General features: G+C 36.7%; 2 protein-coding genes across 2 annotated transcripts; both read left to right on the forward strand.

Moving 5' to 3' along the window:
• The first annotated feature begins 1,112 nt into the window (after positions 1-1,112).
• Positions 1,113-15,429, forward strand: LOC103488662 (gamma-secretase subunit APH1-like). Its single transcript, XM_008447493.3, has 6 exons — positions 1,113-1,505; positions 1,793-1,948; positions 5,875-5,960; positions 6,919-7,044; positions 7,316-7,443; positions 15,039-15,429. The coding sequence occupies exons 1-6, from the start codon at positions 1,393-1,395 to the stop codon at positions 15,177-15,179; spliced, it is 750 nt and encodes a 249-aa protein (XP_008445715.1). The 5' UTR covers positions 1,113-1,392; the 3' UTR covers positions 15,180-15,429.
• Positions 15,430-17,685: 2,256 nt separating this feature from the next.
• LOC127148513 (uncharacterized) lies at positions 17,686-19,477 on the forward strand. Its single transcript, XM_051082518.1, has 5 exons — positions 17,686-17,989; positions 18,078-18,143; positions 18,222-18,611; positions 18,699-18,794; positions 18,886-19,477. Exons 1-5 carry the CDS (start codon positions 17,687-17,689, stop codon positions 19,441-19,443), a joined length of 1,413 nt encoding a protein of 470 aa, XP_050938475.1. The 5' UTR covers position 17,686; the 3' UTR covers positions 19,444-19,477.
• The last annotated feature ends 2,545 nt before the right edge of the window (positions 19,478-22,022 follow it).

A 22,022-nucleotide genomic window follows, 5' to 3' on the forward strand; every position in this document is an offset into this window, starting at 1 on the left:
CTAAATTAAAAAAACTGTAGAATTTTTTAATGGCGCTAAATATTGATTTTAATATGCTACAAAAGATGTTTGTAATGGTCACAAATTAACCTTTAGTAATAACATTATCTGCCACTAAAACATCGCCTTTAAAGAGAAATGTACTATGTCACTAAAAGAAGATAAATAGTAAGAACAAATATGTTACTAAAAGTAAGCATTTAGTAATGCACAAATATCAGTAAAAACACACATTTTGCAACGCGCATTTGTTGCGTCACTAAAACTTTTATCTACGCGAATACTACGACAGTCCTAGTGACGCATGTCACCATATCGCTAATACTTTTAGTAGTGTTTTTTCCGTTTTAGTAACATTTTTGTACGCCACTAAAAACTCAAGTTCTTGTAGATAAATATCCAACTCGATATCTTTTCACGAGTCAACTTTAGAATCAGCTCCTTCAACACGAAAATTAATGATCTGACGGTATTTGTAATGCTTTATTTTGGTCTCTTGCATTTTGACAACTGAATAAGTTGTTTCTCCATCGGTTACTCCAGCATGTCTCCAACATCAGAGTCTGGAAATAGATAAATTTTTTCCTATCTTCTTTAAGAGTTGGGTGTCGTTTCTATCGCCATCTTGCTTTCTTTCAACTTTTGTTTCTTTTCATTTAGAGAAAGATTTCAATGGAGTCACATGAACGACCATAAACCCTTTTATGACACTATCCACGATCTTTTAAGTATTGTTAATTTCATTCTTCGAAATAAGAAAATCTTTGTTCTTCTGTTGGCAATACTTAGCTCCATATCACGGGCATGAGTCGCCAATTTCGTGCGAGGTTTTATTCCTTGCAAGATGCAAAGAAGCTCTGAGTGCATGCCTTGGGTGCACATCTTCATTGCAATCTAAGCTTAGAGCTCTCAACCGGTTTAGGTAGTCGATGACTATCTCTCTCTTTCGCTACTTAGTTGCTTGTCAGCTCCAGCTCCATCATGCTCACGATACATCTAGGTTCCATTCGCTGCTTGGTATTTGTCAGCTCCATCATGCTGACGATACACCTAGGTTCCGAAGAGATATGTTTATAAACTTTTTCCAAAAAAGATAATGGATTGAAATGAATATCATTTTATTGATAGAAGAGATGTCCTTTACTCGATAACGTTAACATCAATAGAAAGTTTGTTTCTTATTCATATTCGTATTTATAAAGTGAGTAATTATTCTAAACAAATTACTGTGTGTAATTTGGTCATTTGTACAACATGTGTGATGGCGCGCCATATACCGCTCCCCCGTCCGCGACACCACAGTAGATTAAACTTTGGAGGTTCAAACTTGGAAGCATACAAATATCAGTCTCGAAAGGCAAGCGAAAGGGCGGAGAGCAAAGGAAGAAGACGATGACAGTATCAGCAGGGATCGGCTACACCTTGATAGCCTTGGGCCCTTCTCTCTCCCTTTTCATCTCCGTCATTGCTCACAAGCCCTTCTTGATTCTCACTCTACTCTCCAGGTACTTCTCCATTTCCATCTTCATTTCTCTTTCCATAATGTTCCTTCATCCCCATCTCATCGCCCTTCACGTCTGCTTTGCTCTGAGTTTTAAAAGCTTTCAATTAGGTTTTTCAACTTCCAATTTTTAATGAACATGTCCGAATTTTCGGTTTATTTCAATCGTTTGGTTCGTGGGATCAACTATTTTTTGTCCAATTCACATTTTTTGCCCTCATCTAGTCAATTGTGTTGTTAAAGCAGTTATTATGTGGTAGAATTACAATTCATGGTTGTTTATGTTTGCAGCACCCTGTTATGGCTCATTAGTTTGATATTGCTGTCCGCGTTATGGAGGGGGTTTCTTCCACTGAATTCAACCGTATTGTGGCCTTATGTAATTCTTATATTGACTTCGGTCATTTTTCAAGAAGTTCTACGGGTTCTTTTCTGGAAAGTCTACAGGTGAATCAATATCACTTTTATTTTTATTTTTATGAGAAACATTCAACAGAATTTTATTGATGAGATGAAATTACAAAAGGGCTGTATAAGTATTTGGAAACTGAAGCTAACAGAATCTAATTCTGATAGCATCTCGATATCATTTCTTCAGAGTCGAGTAATGTAGATTTTGTGCAACGTTCCTTAGAAATAAAAGTTTGATGGGATGCACCTCTTCGAGTCTTGAGGTATATTGCCTCACCTCACTAAGTATAAACACTGTTTAAAATCTGTTCTAATATCTTGCTATTGACTGTGTGAATCGGAAGCACGTGGGTTTGATTAGGTTTATCGAGGAAGTCCTAAATACAAATAATTAGTCATCGATGTTTCAAGAGAAAGAGAGAGTACAAAGCAGTGAAGAAATGGATTATGATCTCTTGTTGTTTTCATGTCTCTCACTGGGCTTCGATTTCAAAGATCTTTTTGTAATTAGACTATGAACTTGATTTTGTATAGTTGGAGTCCCTTCTTATAGTGGAATTTCTCTTTTTTGGGCTTAGTTTTTTGTATCCGTGTATTTTTTCATTCTTGGGAAAAGCTGTCGTTTGCATAAAAAACAAGAAGTCTACCACACAGAAATCAGAACACAATCATTTTTCATTCATTCTAGGTTCTAAATTAGAACTGTCTAATTGATATATTTTATTTGGCTGTACTGTTAGTATTAGTTTATCTTACTGGGGCATAACCCGAAGAGCATTTTTCTTTTGAAAAGGAGACAAGTCTCTTGAATTATTATTAATAAAAGAGCCTTTAGCTCAAAGTACAAGAGTATTATACTAAGAGCAAGAGAAAAGAGAAAATTCAAACTACCTCTACAAAAAAGCTACAAAACAAATTCAAGCTAAACATAGAAGAGATCAAGCTAAACAAAACCATATCCAAATAAATCTAATTACAAAGCATAATGCAAAATCCTCTCATAAAGAACTAAATTGAAATTAAAAACTCTCAAGAAGATGCAACCCACTACCTCGAAACTGCCTAACCGAAATAATCCATAATCCAGAGGAAGCTCGAAGAAGTCTTCCACTATTCAGGATTTACTTGTCATCCATATGAAGGAAAATCCAAGAATGACTGATGTTGGTCTTACAATGAGGAAAAAAACAATAAATTGCTGAAAAATCAAATTAGAGTAATTCCACAATCAGCTACTATTAATTTTAAATGATATGGTATTTTGCACGACCAGGGACAAAAATGAGTAGCAGACGGAAACTTTATAGATCCTGGCTCTTCCTCGCATTGAAATAGGGCATTGAGATTGGTTTCTAGAGGCTCAAAATGTTTATGACTTTCAAGTTCGGTTGACCTATTCAACTGCTCCAATTCCTCACTACTAATGCTGAAAGGAGAGTCGAAAAAAGGCTCACCCTTCTTGTTGGATTGATTGAGAGGGGTTTTGCTTGGATAGCGCTTAAAAATTTTTACCTTGGAGTTAGGCAAAGAGAACTCAGAGTACTTAAATTGGGTAGAGTGGGATGATGAGAAAATGATTTAGAAGAACAGGCTGGGGCTAGAATTTGGCTACAATTGACTTCCAAGAGATCAGGATTAGCCTCTCCAAACAGCTTGGAGCTGCTGGACAAAGTTGATGAAAGAGAATGGGCAGTATTTTTTTAAGCAAAACGGGTACTTGATCATCTAAAATATGGGGTTTAAGGACTGTTTTGCCATGATCTTCTTTGATTTCTTCTTCCAGATAAAATACTTTGGAAATGGTTGAGGTAATGAGGGAAAATCTTGGAATAATTTTTTCTTTTCAAATTTCCTTGGGAGCCTTTTGATGAGGAAAAAAGAGAAGAAGAGGAGATGGTAGCTGAAGCTGAAGGGTTAATAGGGGCAACATCCATTGGTTTCTTTTGGAAAATAGCAGCTGAAATAATTTCAGCTTTTTGTTCATAGGATTGGAGGAAAGAGAAAAGAGGATTACAAAAAAAAGGGCTGCTGGCTGGTTGAGGGGACTTTCCAGCTGTAAAAGTTGACATAGCCGGTTTTTTCTCTTTCTTCATTAAAAGTGACTTTACAACCGCTTCTTTCTTGTTCCTTTCGAAACATAATTTATTATTCTCTCTCCTTCTTAAGTGTGGCTCTTTGAATCCGAGTTCACACTACTTTCCTTGGAGTCCAAATTTAAAACCACTTTCGCTTTAGGGGAGTTAATTGGCACCGGCAAGGTTAAAAACCAACGAGTTCCATGTTTCAAAGCTTCAAAAGGATTCCTCGTGTATGAAGCAATTTTTTGGATTGATCTTAGATATTCCACCCCCTCCGGAAAGAATGAATCATCAGCAACTCCTTCATCTTTTAAAGCCTGATTTAATCTCTGCTAGTCAAATGAGTTTGAAAAATCCTCAAATGATAAATGACCCTTGGTTAATGGAGGAGGCTCAATCTGTTCAAAATCACCAAAGTGTAAGAAAAAATTTCCTCGATTAAAGTCTGTTATTTCTAATGTAGCTGGTACAAAATCACATTAGTTTCTTTTTACTTGAATCTTTGCTTTAGAAACATTTAGAAGGTTGAGCGTTTCAGAAGCAATATTTTTCAGACCTCCAAAATGATCTCCTGTAACTTTGAACATATGATTGCTCCAATAATCAAGGAGGAGGTTTTTTTTATTTTAATCCATCCTCCATAGCCTTCAATAACAGAATGGTCTGCTATGTTTACTTTTACTCAATTTCTCAAACTTTAAATGAAAAGGACCCGTTACTTGCCGTACCTCTTCTTTTCCAACAAACTCTTCTAGAGACCCTTCATCCAATTTAATCAAAGCATTCTCTGCAAACAATGGATTAATGATTATTTTTTATTGGAAAAGATCTTCCAAGGTTTTTCTAATTTTCTTCCAATCATCAAATGTAAATAATCTTGAAATAATCCATAGATTATCGAAGTCTTCTTTTAAAACTTTCGGATTTTTAATAATCCAATGCTGAGTTGCATTATGAAAATTTGAGGTCAGAACAGGGGAAGAAATGCTCCGTTTTACCAATTTTTGAATAGAGGGTCTGTTAAGCATCACCTTTTCAGCATAACTTGCCCTTAATGACTCGAAAGGGGGCTGCAAGGAGGTCTGGAGATGATTTCTGTACCAACTTGAATAATCGTGCTTCGTCAAGAATCTTTCCAACATTTTGTGTAAGGATTTCCAACCTTGTCGAGAGACACCCGAACAAATATGGATGAAGGATAAATTTTTGTTCCTCTTCCAAGCTACACAGCTCATAACCCAATCTACTTTTGACCTAAATCTTAAGAGTCTTGTACTTCCAAAATCATCAAAACCATTTCGAAGAAGAAAACCATTTTTGGGGGCCACACAAGAATTCAGAAATTTCCTTCAAGAACCATCTAAATTGAGTGTCTGATAATGACAAGATCTTTCGAGCTTCCACGTCTTCTATATGGAAGTAATCTTTGTCGAACCAAATACAGTAAGGGGCATTCACTACTTTGCTTCTTTCTACTTCCATTTTCACCAAAACCAGACTGCTACTGAAAAAGGGATGGACAAGAAGATTCGGGCTCTAGGGAACTTACTGGAGAAAAGGATGACAAATGCTGGAGGAGAAAAAGGGAGCCCTGAAGAGCGTTTTTTTCAACCTTCAAAGACTGTAGATTACTAATTGGAGTCTTCTTACAAGTACTAATATCTTTCTGAAATATTACAGCTTCCCTAGTTTTGACTATTTTCCCTACCCTTCTAAAGATGTACCTCCTTCCTATCTGCTACTTTAAGATCGTCATTGATTTATTTTGTCTTTATATACATGTACTCTCAATTAGATTCTAAAGTAATTGTTTTCTGTAAACTGTATATACTTTTGCTATAAACAATGATTTACCTACGATGTCTCAGCTATTGAATTTTATAGGAGGTTAGAAGATATGTTAGATGCTTTTGCTGACAGAGTTTCAAAGCCGCGCCTATATTTGACAGATAAGATGCAGATTGCTCTAGGTAAACTTTGACCCCCATTCAGCGTATAGCCTTTTGTTTATTACCATTGGTTTCTATAAAGCCAAGATATTAAAATTTTGTTACTACGTTTTACCTGTATAAAATGTTGGAAAAAAAAAAAAAACCCTTTTGGTCCTTAAGGTTTGAAACTAGTTTGCATTTGGTCCCTAGATTTCAGAATGTTGCTCTTTTATCCCGAATCTTAAGTCTAATTTTTATTTGGTGTCTAAATTTCAAAATGCTACATTTTCAACCTTGACTTTTGAGAAACAACTTTATTTTTTTTTATCGCACCCTATAAGAAACAACTTTATTGATGAATGAAATAATCCAGAGGGATACAAAAGAAGTCCGATTCATAGGAAGTACAAAAGTTTTTTCCGATTAGCAATGAGAAAATTTTAAAGTTGAACTATGATCTTTGAGGGGCAATAAATCTTTACACCAAAAGAAAAAATTGAAAATAGAGGATAGGATTCTAAGATTTCTTTTTTGGATTTTTCAATTTCCTTGAAGATTCTAGAATTTCTTTCCTATGAAATCTTGTCAAAACCTCACTGGTGATGCTGTACCATGAAACTTCCTTTGTGGCTTTGGAGTGGACTTTAGAAGCTTAAATTTTCTGACCAGAATTCTAATTATGGAAACTTCAGATTTAGAAGACCCAGCCCCTTGAGGGAAAAAAACATTCCTAGAAGTTGCAGCCTGACTTAAGATTCTAATTGAGAAATATAGAAAAAAGTTGTCAGTGTGTTGGAGGCAATCAGACTAACTGATAGTCAACTGTGATAAATTTGATGAGACTTATTAGATGGCGTTTAATTTCTCTCTTCTAGTTTGGAAAGACAATTGTTTATGAACTGAGGGCACAGTGATTTTAGTAGTTCAGCAAGGTTCCCCCTTGTCTTTGTTTTTACTCTTACATGAGCTCTAATGTACACTTCTTAATTGATTGCAGCTGGGGGTTTAGGTCATGGCATATCTCATGCTGTGTTTTTCTGTCTTAGCCTTTTAACTCCCTCATTTGGTCCAGCGACGTACTTCGTTGATAGATGCTCCCAACTACCTTTCTTTCTTGTTTCAGGTGAGTTCTTTCTCATATTTATTTGTGTAAATACTTTGTATACCTCTGTGAACCATACTGTCCAACAAATTAGGTAATTATTGTCACTCTAACTTTCACAAACCCTTACATTCCACTCCATCTTAGAGCTCATTTGTTCAAATACCATGTTTCTGATCGTTAATTGCTTGCACATTTTAAGGCTGGCAAATGTATTGCTATTTTTTTTTTTGTACTAACATTAATAACTGAAGGCAACTTATCTAGCTGTATTTTGCTGGTAATCCTACAGCTATCATTGCTCTTGCATTTGTTACAATCCATACTTTCTCTATGGTCATTGCATTCAATGGGTATTCAGAAGGGAAGAAAGTGGACCAATATTTTGTTCCAGTCATACATCTTGCCGCAGGAATGGTGGTAAAACTCTAATTCTGCTCTTGATCGTTGATTTTGTTTTATTTATTATTATCTTTGTGCCCCCACATCTAGTTTATTCATATAAAAATTTAGCTTTTTCACCTACGTGCTTATCATGTAGATTTTACCATCACCCATTTCTTCCTGGGTTTTGGTTTCAAATTTATGTTTGGTTGCAAGGGTAAAAACAAGAAACGACCTTATGGTAGGCCGCCTCACCAAAAAAAGCTACAAAAGCCATCCTCCAATTAACTTTATCAAGAATAAATTTGATTACCAACAATTTTTGTGAAGAGCACTCCAATTTGAGGCCGGTTATCGTGTTCAAAATCACAAAAGTATGGGTTTCTGTTACTATATATCAACGCAAATATGTCTGTCTAGTTTCTTTCAATCCTCAAGAAGAAGCACATGAAGGTCATACATCTTCATGAGACCCGATCTCTTTCATTTAGTCACCACCTTTCAAAAATATCATTTTGAAAACAGCAAACCTACTAAAATTATCCGGAGCAAATACCACTCTTCCTACAAGTGCAATGAGCGAGTAGGTGGTGGAAGGGTTTCATCATCCTTGCAGCATAAACGGAACACTACGAGAGACCGTTAGATATTATATTAAGTTGCTTCAGGATGTCCTGAGTTCAAGTCCTTGCATTGCTGTTTCCTCTCCAATTAAATATCTATTTCCTCTTGCTTGGTCTTTTTTCGTATTTGAAGCCCGCAAGTGATAGAGTGTTAGATATTATATTAAATTTACCTTCACCTAGTAGCTTAAGCTTTTGGGTTGAATTGGTGATTCCAAGGAAAAACTAACCCTAGTATTCTTTCCTTTTTTATCTTAAGCTTGTTGTCTATTTATTTTTCCCCTATTGTACCTTTTGTTCATATGAGATAATCGTTAGAATCAGTGGGCTTGGCCTAAGGAAAGATTTACCCTAATTTTCTTTCATTTTTTATCATAAGCTTGTTGTCTATTTATTTTTCCCCTTTGTTTGTCTTTTGTTCATAAGAAATAATAATAAGAAAGTCAGATTGTGGTTTTTCTCTTCGTACTCGGGTTTCCACGTAACTTGGTGTCTATTTTTTTTACGGCTTTTAATATGGTATCAAAGCTGGGTAAAGATGAAACCCTAGACACCAATCTTGATGAAACCCAAACTGACCACAAGACAGCTGCCGCCGCCGCCGCCGCCGGGATCAACGTCATTGTGGATGCCGCCATGGAAATACTACTCCAACAGCTTCAGAAGCTGCTGGTGAGTAGTTCTGTCTTACCTTTGGAGCCAGCCACGCCACCGAGTGGAGCAAACCAGCCGTACACGGCTAACCTTTCTGCCCATGCCCCACTGTCCAACTCCTCCGTCGTGCAGTTGGCTTACTCCCACCTGATTTCCCAAGTTGAGCCGCAGTACTCTTTTGGTCAGCCACACATCCACACGCTGCTGCTGCCTTCGTTTTGCACGCTGCTGTCTCCGATTCTTTACGGCAGCCGCACACCTGTGGTGCTAGAATCAATCAACTCCATAATAAATCCGGGGTTGAAGTTGGTGAATCTTCGACACAATCCAAACTAACTGACTTGGCGATGTATTCCAAGAACCCGGTAACTTCGTTTCCTACTTTGTCCTCAAATTATTTAACTAGTTCTCTGACACCATCTATAGGTGTCTTTCCAGGAGAGAAGCTGAATGGCCAAAACTATTTTTCCTGGCCTCAACCGGTCAAATGTATCTTTAGGGACGTCAAAAATTCGGTTCTCTGATAGGGGATACTCTTTGTCCCCTCTTGGTGATGCCCAGAAACGTTTCTGGAGAGGGAAGGACTCTCTTATTCAATCCATATTGATTAATAGTATGGAACCATAAATTGGCAAGCCTCTGCTTTATGTAGCAACTGCGAAGGATCTATGGGACACTATCGAGAAACTCTATTCGAAGCGTTTGAACACCACTCGTCTATATACATTGAGGAAACAAGTTCATGATTGCAAGCAAGGAACTCTAGATGTAACTTCCTACTTCAATAAACTTTCCCTAGTTTGTCAAGAGATTGACCTGTGTAGAGAGACAGTATGGGTTCTCCGAATGATGGCATACGGTATGCTAGACTTGAAGAAGTTGATCAGTTTATGACTTTCTTGTAGGTCTCAACCTCAAGTTTGACATTGTTTGTGGTCGTATACTTGGCCAGAGACCCTTTTCCTCCCTGATGGAAGTGTGCTATGAATTCTATCTTGAAGAAGACCGTACAAGTGTCATGAGTGTTTTGACTACTCCTGCTACTGACTCCACTGCTTTAGTATTAGATCCTCTACCCATGCTAGTTAGAAGAACAACGGGAAACCAATCTCTATCTATGAGCATTCCAAGAAACAGTGGCACACTAAGGATCAATGTTGGAAATTTCATGGTCGTCCTTCAGAAGGTAAGAAATGTTCCTCAAATGATAAACTAGGGCGTGCTTATATGAGTGAGTCTGCTGGAACCTCTCAACCATCTGGCCCTACTGTAAACTAGAACAGTCCCAGTCCACCCTCCATTGTAGGAGCCATTACTAAATTAGGTATGCCTCAGTCCCTTAGTCTTATCAGTGGCGATGGGAAGAATCCTTGGATCTTAGACTTGGGTGCTACAAATCACTTGGCAGGTTCCTCTTAGAATTTTGTTTCTTATATTCCTACTTAAACACTAGTCTAATTTCAAGGATATTTTCAAATCCTTAATGGAGGATTTCCACATAAATGGAAGATTAAATGCTTGCATTCAAGAAACTTCATTTGTTTAGTGCAGAAAAAAGAGAACGCGACTCTTGTTAAGGATTTCTGCCTAATTAGCCTTACTACCTTAACCTTTAAGGTAGTTGCAAAGGTTCTATCAGAATGCTTGAAACAAGTCATGGTTGCAATTATACGCCCTTTACAAAGTGTTTTTATTGAAGGAAGGTAGATTCTTGACCCAATTTTGATTGCAAACAAGGCAGTGAAAAATTACAAAGCTAAATGGGAAAAGGGTTGGATTTTAAAACTTGATTTTGAAAAAGCCTTCGATATGGTGGATTGAAACTTTTTAGAAAAGGTTTCATCTCTTAAAAAGTTTAGCTCCATATGGACATCATGGATCATGGGTTGCTTAAGAAGCCCCAAATTCTCCATTTTCATTAATGGTAAGCCAAGAGGTCGAATAACAGCTTCTCGAGGTATCTGCCAAGGAGGACCCCCTTTCCCCCTTTTTATTTCTCTTAATAAGTGATGTTCTAGGAGCAATCATAAACGAACTTCATATTAATGGACAGTACGAAGGTTTTCTTGTTGGCAAGGACAAGAACCATCTCCCATTGCTCTAATTCGCCGATGACACTCTCCTATTCTGTAAGTATGACGAGAAGATGCTACCTAAGCTTAAGGATGCCATTAGGCTCTTCGAATGGTGTTCAGGGTAGAAAGTAAATTGTGAGAAATCAACCCTTAGCGATGTTAAATGTGGGAGAGGATGACTATTCAAACAACAAATCGGCTAGGTTGCAAGGCAGAAAAGCTACCGTTTCTATATTTAGGTCTCCCTTTAGAAGGCTACCCTCGACAGACAGAGTTTTGACAACTAGTTATAGATCGAATCCACAAGAAACTAGATAGGTAGAAAAGATATAACATCTCTAGAGGAGGTAGACATACCTTGCGCAAATCAGTTCTGGCTATTCTTCCTACCTATTATCCATCTTTATTTCCAATACCTGAAAATGTGGTTGCCTCTTTGGAGAAAATCATCTTTTGGTAGGCTATGCTCGTAGCAAAATTAACCATCTTGTGAATTGGAACAAGGTCTCATCAATTTTAAAAGATGGGGTCTCGACTTAGGTGGAATTGGAATCCATAACACTGCTTTGCTCGCTAAGTGGGGATGGAGATTCTCAAAGGAAGAGTCAGCTATTTGGAGGCAAATAATTAAAAGCATCCATGGTAAAGAGGGTTTTGATTGGTTTACTAAAGGAAAGTCCGATAATTGTCGAAGAAGTCCTTGGGTAAGCATTGCTAGAGTTTGGAGGTCGGTAGACTCAATAGCCTTACTTAAACTTGGTAATGGTCATAGAATCGGATTTTGGACAGATCCTTGGGTAGGTAACGCCCCTATTAAGGAGCAATTTTCCAAGCTCTTTAGAATTGCTCTTTTGCCCAACGGTTCGGTTGCAGCACATTGGGATTGTGAAACTTCATCTTGGTCATTGTCCTTTAGAAGATGTTTGAAAGATGATGAAATTGCAAAATTTCAATCTTTACTATCCCTCATCCCAACTGAAAAAGCGTATAATTCCGACGATTATAGATCTTGGTCCATTGATCCCATGGCCGGTTTAATGTTAAGTCTCTTTTGGTTCACCTAAAAATTGACTCCCCGATGGATAAATGTCTTTCTACAGTTATTTGGAAAACAAGCAGCCCACGGAGAATTAACATCTTGATTTGGATTATGGTTTTCGGGTCCCTCAACAATTCAGAAATCTTGCAAAAGAAATCTCCTAACAAATGCCTCCTTCCTTCGATTTGTCCTCTATGTATGAAGGCTAATGAGGATCTTCCTCATATTTTTATGAACTGCCCCATTTCATCCTTCGGCTGGGTTAGGATCTTTTCCTCGTTCAATTTTGATTGGGTCTTTGATCGATCCCTAAGCACTAGTGTGGTTCAACTTCTGTCGGATCCGATTTTACCTAAGAGATCTCGTTTAATATGGAAAAATTTGTCAAAAACTCTACTCGTAGAATCGAGTGTAATCAACGAATTTTCCACGATAAAGCAAGGCGAATGACTGAAATTATGTGTTTAATAGATCTTAATGTTGTAACTTGGTGCTCTTTAGATAAGGAGTTCAAAAATTATTCCATTCAAGACATATGCCTCAACTGGACTGCTTTTCTCTCTCAACCTGCTCGTTAGTTGCTGTTTCAGTTGTATTATTTGCAGATTACACAGTCTGAAGCTTCTTCACATTAAACCTCCTCCTGCTTTTTGAAGCCTTTGTGGATTGCTTCTTTTAGCCTTATAATTTTGAGATTATATTTTTGGGCCTTCCTACTTTGTTTTAACTTTTCTGGTCCTTTATTGTCTTCTAGCCCCTTGTATTAAGCTGAACATTATTTAATTTTTGTATGTTTTAGTTTTGTATACTTAGGATATGATGTTTGGTGCTAAGGAGGTGTCAACCTAGTTGAGATGTCCAAATGTGCCTCCTGATCCCTCCTGGTTTTCCTTGTTTACGACTTCTTTATTGCTCTTTTTGTATAACTCTCTTGTGCTTTGAGTTCTTATTAATAAAGAAGTTTGACTTCGTTTAAAAAAAAAAAAACTTAAATAACTACTAGTAACTTCCTATTTTATCCGATTACCCTTATACCCCTTGACTAACATCATACTAAATATCTAGTACTTAGCAGTAGCCCACCTTATGTTTACTGTCCTTCCTTTTTATATATGGGAAGATACTATTCTTACTGCAACATAACTCATCAATAGGATTCTCGTGTCCTCTACCTCTGAGCTCCCTTAGAGTATCTCAAGGAGTTGTATCCCTACCCGCTTCACTTATGAGGTTCCCCTTCGAGTGTTTGGGTGTACAATCTACGTTCATAGCTTTGGCCCTAACTAGGCCAAATTCACCCCTTGAGCCCAGTCGTGTGTGTTTGTTGGGTATCCTCTTCATCAATGGGGCTATAAATGTTGCCATCCTCCTTCTCATAAATACTTTGTCATTGTGGATGTCACCTTTCGTGAGGATAGACCTTTCTTTCCCGTTAGCCATCTTTAGGGGAAGAGTGTGAGTGAAGAGTTTAACTGTCTCTTAGAGTCTACCAGTCCTACCTTTGTTACCTTACCTGTCCCCGATTCTCATCCCATGGTCCTCTACCTACAAACCAAGTTTCCTGGAAATCTTATTATAAGAAGAATCTCAAAAAGGAAATTGGGTCTCCTACTGATCAGTCGACTTCAATCCAAGACTCTAAACCTCCACGAGGTCAAGGTATGACTAATCTATTGACTCATGTGTTGACAGTAAAATGAGTGAGAATGACTGGTCTGATATAACTATTCCTGAAGATATGAGAGAAAAAGATAGTGTTGATGAGATTGAGGTTAGAGCAGAAACTGTTGGTAATGAGGCTGAACAGGATCATTCAGGTAATCTATATGAGTATGATCCTTCTCTTGACATTCCTATTGTGCTTTGGAAATGTACCAAGTCCTGTAGAAACACCCCATCTATAACTATGTTTCCTATGAGAGCCTGTCACCGTAACTCGTCATATTTTCTTTACTGCTTTCCGTTAAGGTATTTGATAGCATGAGGTTTTATCTCAAAACCAACTAAAACCAACTGACAACGAGAGGAGTAACCCATCTATCTTATAAGGAGAGTGAGTTATGTGGGATTCTCAACATCTCAATATATTCCCTCAAGAATGTGTGTCTTTTGAGTTCACCAATCTTGATTGGATTTTAATTTCATTTTATTGGACCGAATGTTCGTTTGGGCTTTATGAGCTCTAATACGTATTTGAGAATGTGAAGTTCTATCTCAAAACCAATTTATCTTATAGAGTCTGAGTTCCCTTGGTTTCTTCAACGTGGAATTCTCAACATTTCAACAAAAACTAAGCTATAGGGTCATGACATTCCGTAAGTCCTCCTATAATTAACACATATAAAAGGAGGGGTAAAAAGGTAACTTGATGGTTAGTTATGGAAAAGAAAAAGGCTACTGAAAAAAGAGGACTGCTGTGGGGCTCGCGGTAGTGGAAATTGAGAGAGACTATAAATAGTATCTTTTAGGTCTTTTTAGGGGAGGATATATTTTGTGTTATTTTGGTGTAAAGGATGCTGTAGCCTCTAGATATTTCCAGCTCATTGTGAGGAGCTGGTAAGTTTTCTATATCTTGTTCTTGTATTTCTGGGCAGTTGTGACTGTTTTACATGTTATTTGGCTTTATATATATATAATCCAGCAGAGTACCGCCTCTGTTTCAAGCCATTATTAGTTGTTTGGTGTCTTGTTAAGAATTTTAACACATTCTTCACAATCTTTCCTAATTGTCCCAGTTTCTACAACTGGAAGAAAGACCAAGGAAGAAAAATTTTCTTTGGCATCCTTATTTTTCAAAATAAGTTTCACCCTTGGAGATTTCAGGTTAGTAGCTCTAGAAATGAGCTAAAAATACGTTGATTCACTTGCATAAAGAGCACTATTGAAGCACCAAATCGAATCTTCTTCCACATCAATGCCCAGCAACATCCACCTTGTCTCTGAAACAAATGCGGTTATCTATTTCTCTGTCAAATAAGTTCATCTTCTTTTCTCAGTTCCATAGACCAATTTTCAATTTATATATTACAAAGTTTTTAGCAACATCATCTTTTATTTCATTTCATTCTTTTACTTTTTTGTGATAAAAAAATATATTAGGGAGCTAGGAGTTCATCATCCTTTCCAACTTGAAGAGTCTAAATTGATACAACCGGGGAGAGTTTATGGGTCGAAATTAATTTTCTTTTTCCTTTTATAAATTTTTTTCTATGATTCATATGCTTTTCCTTTTGTTTTCAGACGCTTGTAAACTTTGCATCCGGAGGTTGTGTGATTGGTATTCCTCTCCTATACATCATGGCAATTCTGACCTTGATTCACTGTGGGAAAATGGTTTGGAGAAGATTGATGGAAAACCGAAGTCGACAGGGTAATCGATAACATCATAATTGGACTACTCTTCTGCAGTTATATTGCTAACTCAGCATATTGAAGGTATCTTCAAGAGGTGTATTCCCAGAGGCATTATCACCTTTGTTTGTTTGTCCACCATTCCAAAAACGACAAACAAGACGAACACGAACAACTTTGTAGCCTATGGAAATGCCATTATGTTTGTTCGAACAAGAGTCCAGCATTAACATGATAACACGTTTCTTAAAGTATTGACTACGGTTTCTGTGTTGTCTTATGGTTTCTTGCACCGTTGATTCATAAATCTTGTTCATATATTTTAAATGACCCAACACCACAGGATTGTTCTATAAAAAAATAACTGAAGAAAAAATAGGACTATGAGACTACTTCAGTTTGTGTGAGGTTTAGACATTATAAAGAGCATCCAAAAATTGAGGCGTTTATACTAAAGTTGAAGGATTAAATTAAATATAAATCTAGTTCAAAATATAAATAGGTTAAAGTTGAAGGATTAAAATAAATATAAATTTAGTCCAAAATGCAAATAGGTTTTGAAGCGAAACTTTCTAAAGGTTGACATATACAACTAAATTAAAAAAATACTATGTTAAAAACACAAATATTATATTCTTAAACCCTTTCTTTAAAAAAAAAATTATCTTACCACTTATTTGCACCACTATGACTTCAATTATTTTTCTCTCCCCTGCTTTATCACTGTTAACTCAGTTTTCCTTGCTCCCCTTCTATCTTTCTCTTAAATATTTAACCTCTTGTTTATCTCATTTAAAAAAAAAAAAAGGCCCATTCAGTTAAGTATATAGATTATAACAAAAAGAAAAACGGGAAATTGCCAAAAATAGGTTAAAAAAAGAGATTTAAATGAATTTTGGGACAAGTTTTCAAAAGAAAGACTTTTAGGACAATTTGGGTGTGAATAGACAAAAATGCCCTTCATTAAATTTCTATCGCTCTCTATTGATTGTTTCGCCTACCCACGTTCGCTTTCCCTTCTCTTTCGCATAGAACACCTGAAGTAAAAAAAAAAAAAACATCTCCTTTCTTTGGCTTTTCAAATTTCCCGCTCTGCTCTTCGAAGATACTCCGACTGTTCGTCTGTCGTCGGTCCTCCAGTGCATTTCGTCGCTTCTCCTTTTCGAACCTAAGAATCAACTTTGAGCGTGTTCTCTTATTTCAGTGAGTTTTATCTGTAACCCATTTTCAATATATTTGCTTTTTCTTGGCTTGAATCATGACATCGACTTCAACATCGACCGACGGACCCTTCTACAAGATTAATCCTTCCCATCATTTTTATTCCCTAGTAAGCTGTTTGTCTCATTTGGAAAAGACAACACATAATATTAAGGCCAAACTCAAACCCGATCAATTAGCCTTATTTAGGAAAACAAAGTTTGGGCACTTTTTGGACCTAAATATTGTCTTCAATGGGCCACTCATCCACTACTTACTGTTAAGGGAGGTGGAAGATGAAGGAAAGGATTCTATAAGTTTCCTACTAGGGGGCGTTGTTTGTACTTTCGGTAGGAGAGAGTTTAACATCGTAACTGGACTATGGGGTCCTAAAGAGGACTATATTCAGTTGGGTGGGAACAGTCGACTGTTGGAGAAGTTTTTCAAAGACAAGGACTGTGTTTACGTTAGCGACTTAGAAGATATATTTTTGGAATACGAGGGTGATGACGATGATATCGTCAAATTAGCTTTAGTCTACTTTATAGAGATATCTTTGTTGGGAAAAGATAGGCGAACCAAAGTGGACATTGGTTTTTTGAAGATTGCTGATGATTGGAATTCATTTAATAATTATGATTGGGGTCGGATTGTTTTTGTACGCACGCTAAGTGCATTGAAAAGAGCCTTGGACAAGCAATATGCCAAGGGAAAGAAGAAATCAACACAGACAAAAAAATATACTATCAATGGATTTCCGCATGCATTACAGGTATTTGACTTCTTACTTCTTACTTCAAAACTTTAAAAAGATCGTTTAGTTATTTGAAACGATCGTTTAGTTATTTTAAACGATCGTTTAGTTATTTTAAACGATCGTTTAGTTATTTTAAACGATCGTTTAGTTATTTTAAACGATCGTTTAGTTATTTAAACGATCGTTTAGTTCTTTTTAACGATCGTTTAGTTATGTTAAATGATCGTATAGTTGTTTTCAAACGATTGTATAACCACTTGTTTATATATCTATATATATCTTGTGGCACTTTCTAAACTTGTTTGTCAAATGTGGAATAGGTTTGGGCATATGAGTCTATACCAACCATCATTGGATGTGGTGTAGATAAAGTAAACGATCATGCCATACCACGAATGCTGAGGTGGGTGTGCCAACAATCACCAAAGTCCCAAACTATAAGCCAGGTGTTTGACTCGCCAATGGTAAGTAGCAAGCAATAGTAACTTACTTAAGGATCGCGTGATTTTGTGCTTATTTCTTTGTCCTAAATACATTTGCCTTTTTCTATTTGCAGTTTATAATTAAGGCGGTCATTGAGATGACACCTGAAGAGGAGCAATTGAAAATTGCTTCAGGTGAACTTTTTGAAAACTTCCGCTCATCTACCATTATTCAGTCGAAGAATGGTGGTTCAAAAAGAGTACGAGAAGTTGTTAACGATGAAGATGAGTTGAAAAAGAGTAAGAAACAGAAGTCCAAGATTAAGATGAAAAAGGCTATTCGAAATCTCCAAGATCGAGTAGCGGTTGTTGAAGGCCAACTTAATACTATAAAATCCGATATTGACGAATTGAAGGGCCTGATGTCAACCATATTGAAGCACATTGGACTTCAAAGAAAGGTTAGGAATGAAACTGTTAAGTGTATTCACGTTAGTTGTTTCATATTTGGTAACCATGTTCTCGCTAATTCATTTTGAGGTTCCATAGGGTGACGAAGGGGACCACAAGGTGTCCGAAGGCTTGGAGGATGAACACATTGAAGTTAAAAAGAAGGTTTGGTTCCATGTTCATGCTAATATTGATGTTTAATTTCTATCATTATATACACTAATGCATTATGAGCTTCCATAGGGTGACGAAGATGTGTTGGAGAAGAAGGTTGATATTGGTTTAGAGGAGCCAATAGATGTCGTTGACGATGAGGACGTCATAGAGATAGAACCATTTCTCACTCAACGACCACACGTTCGGCCCGCCCGTAGGAAGCGTGCAAGTGTTTACCTATCAACCCCATTCACAACTCTACCTAAACGGTCTCTGACATCAACCACCAGCACCTCTGAGTCTGAAGCAATTGTTTATGATCCTATGCACAAAATACTTGACGTCCATTTAGATAGACTTCGAGCGTGGATTACAGACAAGCGTACAGACGATGAGCTGCGTGAAACCTTTCATGGGAAAAAATCGAAGGCTTTTTTCAGAGACTTGTTTATGTGTCGCCGGTGGTTGTCGGATGAGGTATGGGATTATCTTATCATTTATGCAATTATAATTTTATCATTGTTATGGTTCTATACATTTACTGCTTACTTTTGTTTGTATTAGCATTTGGATGCACTTTTTCTTTTCATTCGCTTGAAGATTAAGGCAGCCGGGATACCTTCTTCTCAGAACTTCACAACTGCGGACACAATCTTTATGGTTTGTAATCGTCTCGTTACTTTATGTATGTATTTGCGTTTGATATTTGTCTTTCGGTCTGATATTTGCGTTTGTATGTTTTTCTTTGCAGCGCATTTTAGTTTCGAAGTGGCCCCTATACAAAGAATGTATTAAAGAGAATCGCCCGTTTGACTGGGACGAAGAGTATAGGTTGGTTGACTATGTTGTCGGGTCAAAAGTGGACTTCCAAGATCCTTGGGCAAGTGTTGATTACGTTTACTCTCCATTCAATGTCCATGGCAACCATTGGGTTCTATTATGCTTGGATTTGGTAAGTTGTCAAGTGAAGGTATGGGATTCGCTTCCGTCACTTACAACTGCCGAAGAGATGACAAACATATTACTGCCCATTCGACAGTTGGTGCCAAAGTTGTTAGATAGTACTGGCTTCTTTGATAGGAGAGGTAGATCATCGACATACAAGGAACCTTGGCCAGTTGTCATTGTTGACCCAATTCCACTTCAACGAAATAATTGTGATTGTGGCGTATTCGCAATTAAGTATTTTGAGTACATAGCTGCTGGTGTTGGTTTAGATACATTATGTCAAGAAAACATGTCATACTTTAGAAAACAATTAGCATTTCAAGTATGGACCAACCAACACTCCTATGTATTGAAATATTAACATAAATCACAAGTATCAATTGGCTGTTCTATTATTGTGTATGTTGCATTTCAATTAGTAGTATCGATTATTCTCTATGTTGCAAAACTACTTGTAGCTAAACGATCGCTGAATTTTTTTATGATTTTAAGAATATCGTTTAGACTTTACCAAACGATCGTTTAGACTGTACCAAACGATCGTTTAGACTTTACCAAACGATCGTTTAGACTTTACTAAACGATCGCTTAATATTTTGACGTTTATTAAGAAGATCGTTTAGACATCGTTTATTAAGAAGATCGTTTACACTTACCGAACGATCGTTTAGACTTTACCAAACGATCGTTTAGACTTTACTAAACGATCGCTTAATATTTTGACATTTATTAAGAAGATCGTTTAGACATCGTTTATTAAGAAGATCGTTTATACATATGTGCGCGATGAGTATTTCTCTACACGAATATTTTGTGATATGTATCTAAACGAATACAAATATTAACTCAAATATTCTTTCTCAATTTTGGTCGCGTTTAATTGAAAATATCACAAAGTATTTATTTTATAACAAAGTTTAAAATTATAATATGTTATTCTCTCTATAAAAATTACATAAAAAAATTATATAAACGAATACAAATATTAACAAAAGTATTTATTGGCCCAAAGTTCCAGCACATATTGTTGTCTAAACAGTTTCATGTTTGGCACAGTTAGACAACCAAGGTCACTAGCAGTTACAAGGCATTCAACAAATTTGGTACAGAAAATTCCACAATCCAATGAACGCCCTTTCTGTAATGTGGCCTTCGATCTGCGTATTGGCCAAGGGCCATATGTGAAACGATCTGAATGGAGGTTGACTCCAATTGCAATCGCGAGTGAGGCAATGCATCGTGCAGGCATTTGAAGAGCTTCATCAACAAGTTTCTGCTCAACATAATTTGGCATTGAGTCGAACACGTAGATCCTGCATTTTCTCATATCAGCTGCAATAGCCAACCAGTGTTCTTTTATGTTGATGCAGGTAATCACGTAGTTGACATCTCCCCACCCTGGTATGTCGTTGTAATCACCAACAGCAGTGTGGAAATAGTATTCGACATCTTTTTCTGTCCATATACTTAGGTGTGCTGTTGGGTCTGTCCATTCAGCTTTCTTATTATCTGGTGTCACCAGATGAGTATCAAAAATGTGGTTCCAAACAATGCAGTCTGGTTTATTGATTCCAGTCTTCAAGAACAAGTCAAAATTTAATCAGAATATAATGATGCAGTTTAACTTGTATACAAAAAAAAAAATTAAAGAATAACAACTTACCAGAAAAGAGGAATGTAATATTCTAAAAGAACGCTTGCAATGGTGCTTGAGATGCAACATTTTATTCTGTAAGTGGGCGAATAGCAGATCCAATGTCTACAAAGAAAAAATAAACGATCGTTTAATGAATGAAAGGAGAGGATAAGCGATCGCATAAGAAATGTACATGTGATCGTTTACGTAGTAAGCGATCGTGTAATATTAACTTAACGATCGTTTAGTTAATAGAAGCGATCGTTTAGTTAATAGAAGCGATCGTATATCAAATATAAGCGATCGTTTGGGAAGAGTACTTACGTCTCCATGTACCCATGTGTTTTCTTCAAGCTGTCTGAAAAAGTCTTTCTTTCTGGTTGTGGAGACTACTTTCCTTTCTTCATGGGTTGTTTTTCTTGATTTTTTCCATTGCAAGTATTCCTTCCATAATTTTGGATCCACTTTCCACATCGGATTATATGGATCTACTTCTCTGATTTCCACATCTGGGACAGGTGTTGTAGATACTGATATGATCTGAGCAGATGTTGTGGGTGGATTACCTTGTTCATCTTCATGTTGCACCTCTTTATTTGCTATTTTACATAGCTTTCTTCTCTTTATTGGTTTTTCTTCCACATCTTTATCAGGCACAGTTACTGGTTCTTTTTCAACCAAAGTAACTGCTTCATCATTTTTTTTCATCTCAACCTGTTTTTTTGTTGTTTCCTGCAATGTAATCGTATTAAACAAGTAACAAACTATTCATTCAAACGACTACAAATTTGTTGTGTATACATACCAGTTGAGATTCTTCATTTACAATTTGTACAGTTTGATCCATTGGAGCCAATTCACAAAGTGCAAGAGGTTGGCTCACATATGGAAGGGTAGTAATCATCTGTGGCAGGTCTGATTCTTTCTGAATTTGATGACTTAGACTATCCGATATATCTCTTATAGTCATTAGCAAGTCTGCATCCCTACCGTCTATGCTTATATCACTACCACGTTCCTCTTCATGTTCCCTAAACAAAATGAGAAGAAACATGAGAATAAGAAAAAAAAATACAATTGTTAGGTATTTATAAACTAGTAAACAATGAATGAAATGTTAACCTTTGGGTTTCCTCTTGACGTTCAGTATGTTGTTCTTCAGTAGGTTGTTGTTGAGTATGTTGTTCTTGAACAACATACTCATTGTCATTCTGATCAGTATGATCATTCCCTTGATTTTCAGTTTGATTCTAACAAACAAATAAAAACGAACATAAAATTAAAAAAATAATGTATTGTTAAAC

Source organism: Cucumis melo, chromosome 3 (genome assembly GCF_025177605.1).
Source record: "Cucumis melo cultivar AY chromosome 3, USDA_Cmelo_AY_1.0, whole genome shotgun sequence".
In the NCBI taxonomy this organism is placed as follows: Eukaryota; Viridiplantae; Streptophyta; class Magnoliopsida; order Cucurbitales; family Cucurbitaceae; genus Cucumis; species Cucumis melo.

Bases quoted from the DNA above. Each gene is read 5' to 3' on its own strand.
- LOC103488662 (XM_008447493.3), top strand. From the start codon at position 1,393: ATGACAGTATCAGCAGGGATCGGCTACACCTTGATAGCCTTGGGCCCT. The intron at 7,045-7,315 runs GTGAGTTCTTTC...GTAATCCTACAG, and splicing joins ACCTTTCTTTCTTGTTTCAG to CTATCATTGCTCTTGCATTT. The intron at 7,444-15,038 runs GTAAAACTCTAA...TTTTGTTTTCAG, and splicing joins ATCTTGCCGCAGGAATGGTG to ACGCTTGTAAACTTTGCATC.
- LOC127148513 (XM_051082518.1), top strand. From the start codon at position 17,687: ATGACACCTGAAGAGGAGCAATTGAAAATTGCTTCAGGTGAACTTTTT. The intron at 18,144-18,221 runs GTTTGGTTCCAT...GAGCTTCCATAG, and splicing joins ACATTGAAGTTAAAAAGAAG to GGTGACGAAGATGTGTTGGA. The intron at 18,795-18,885 runs GTTTGTAATCGT...TTTTCTTTGCAG, and splicing joins CTGCGGACACAATCTTTATG to CGCATTTTAGTTTCGAAGTG.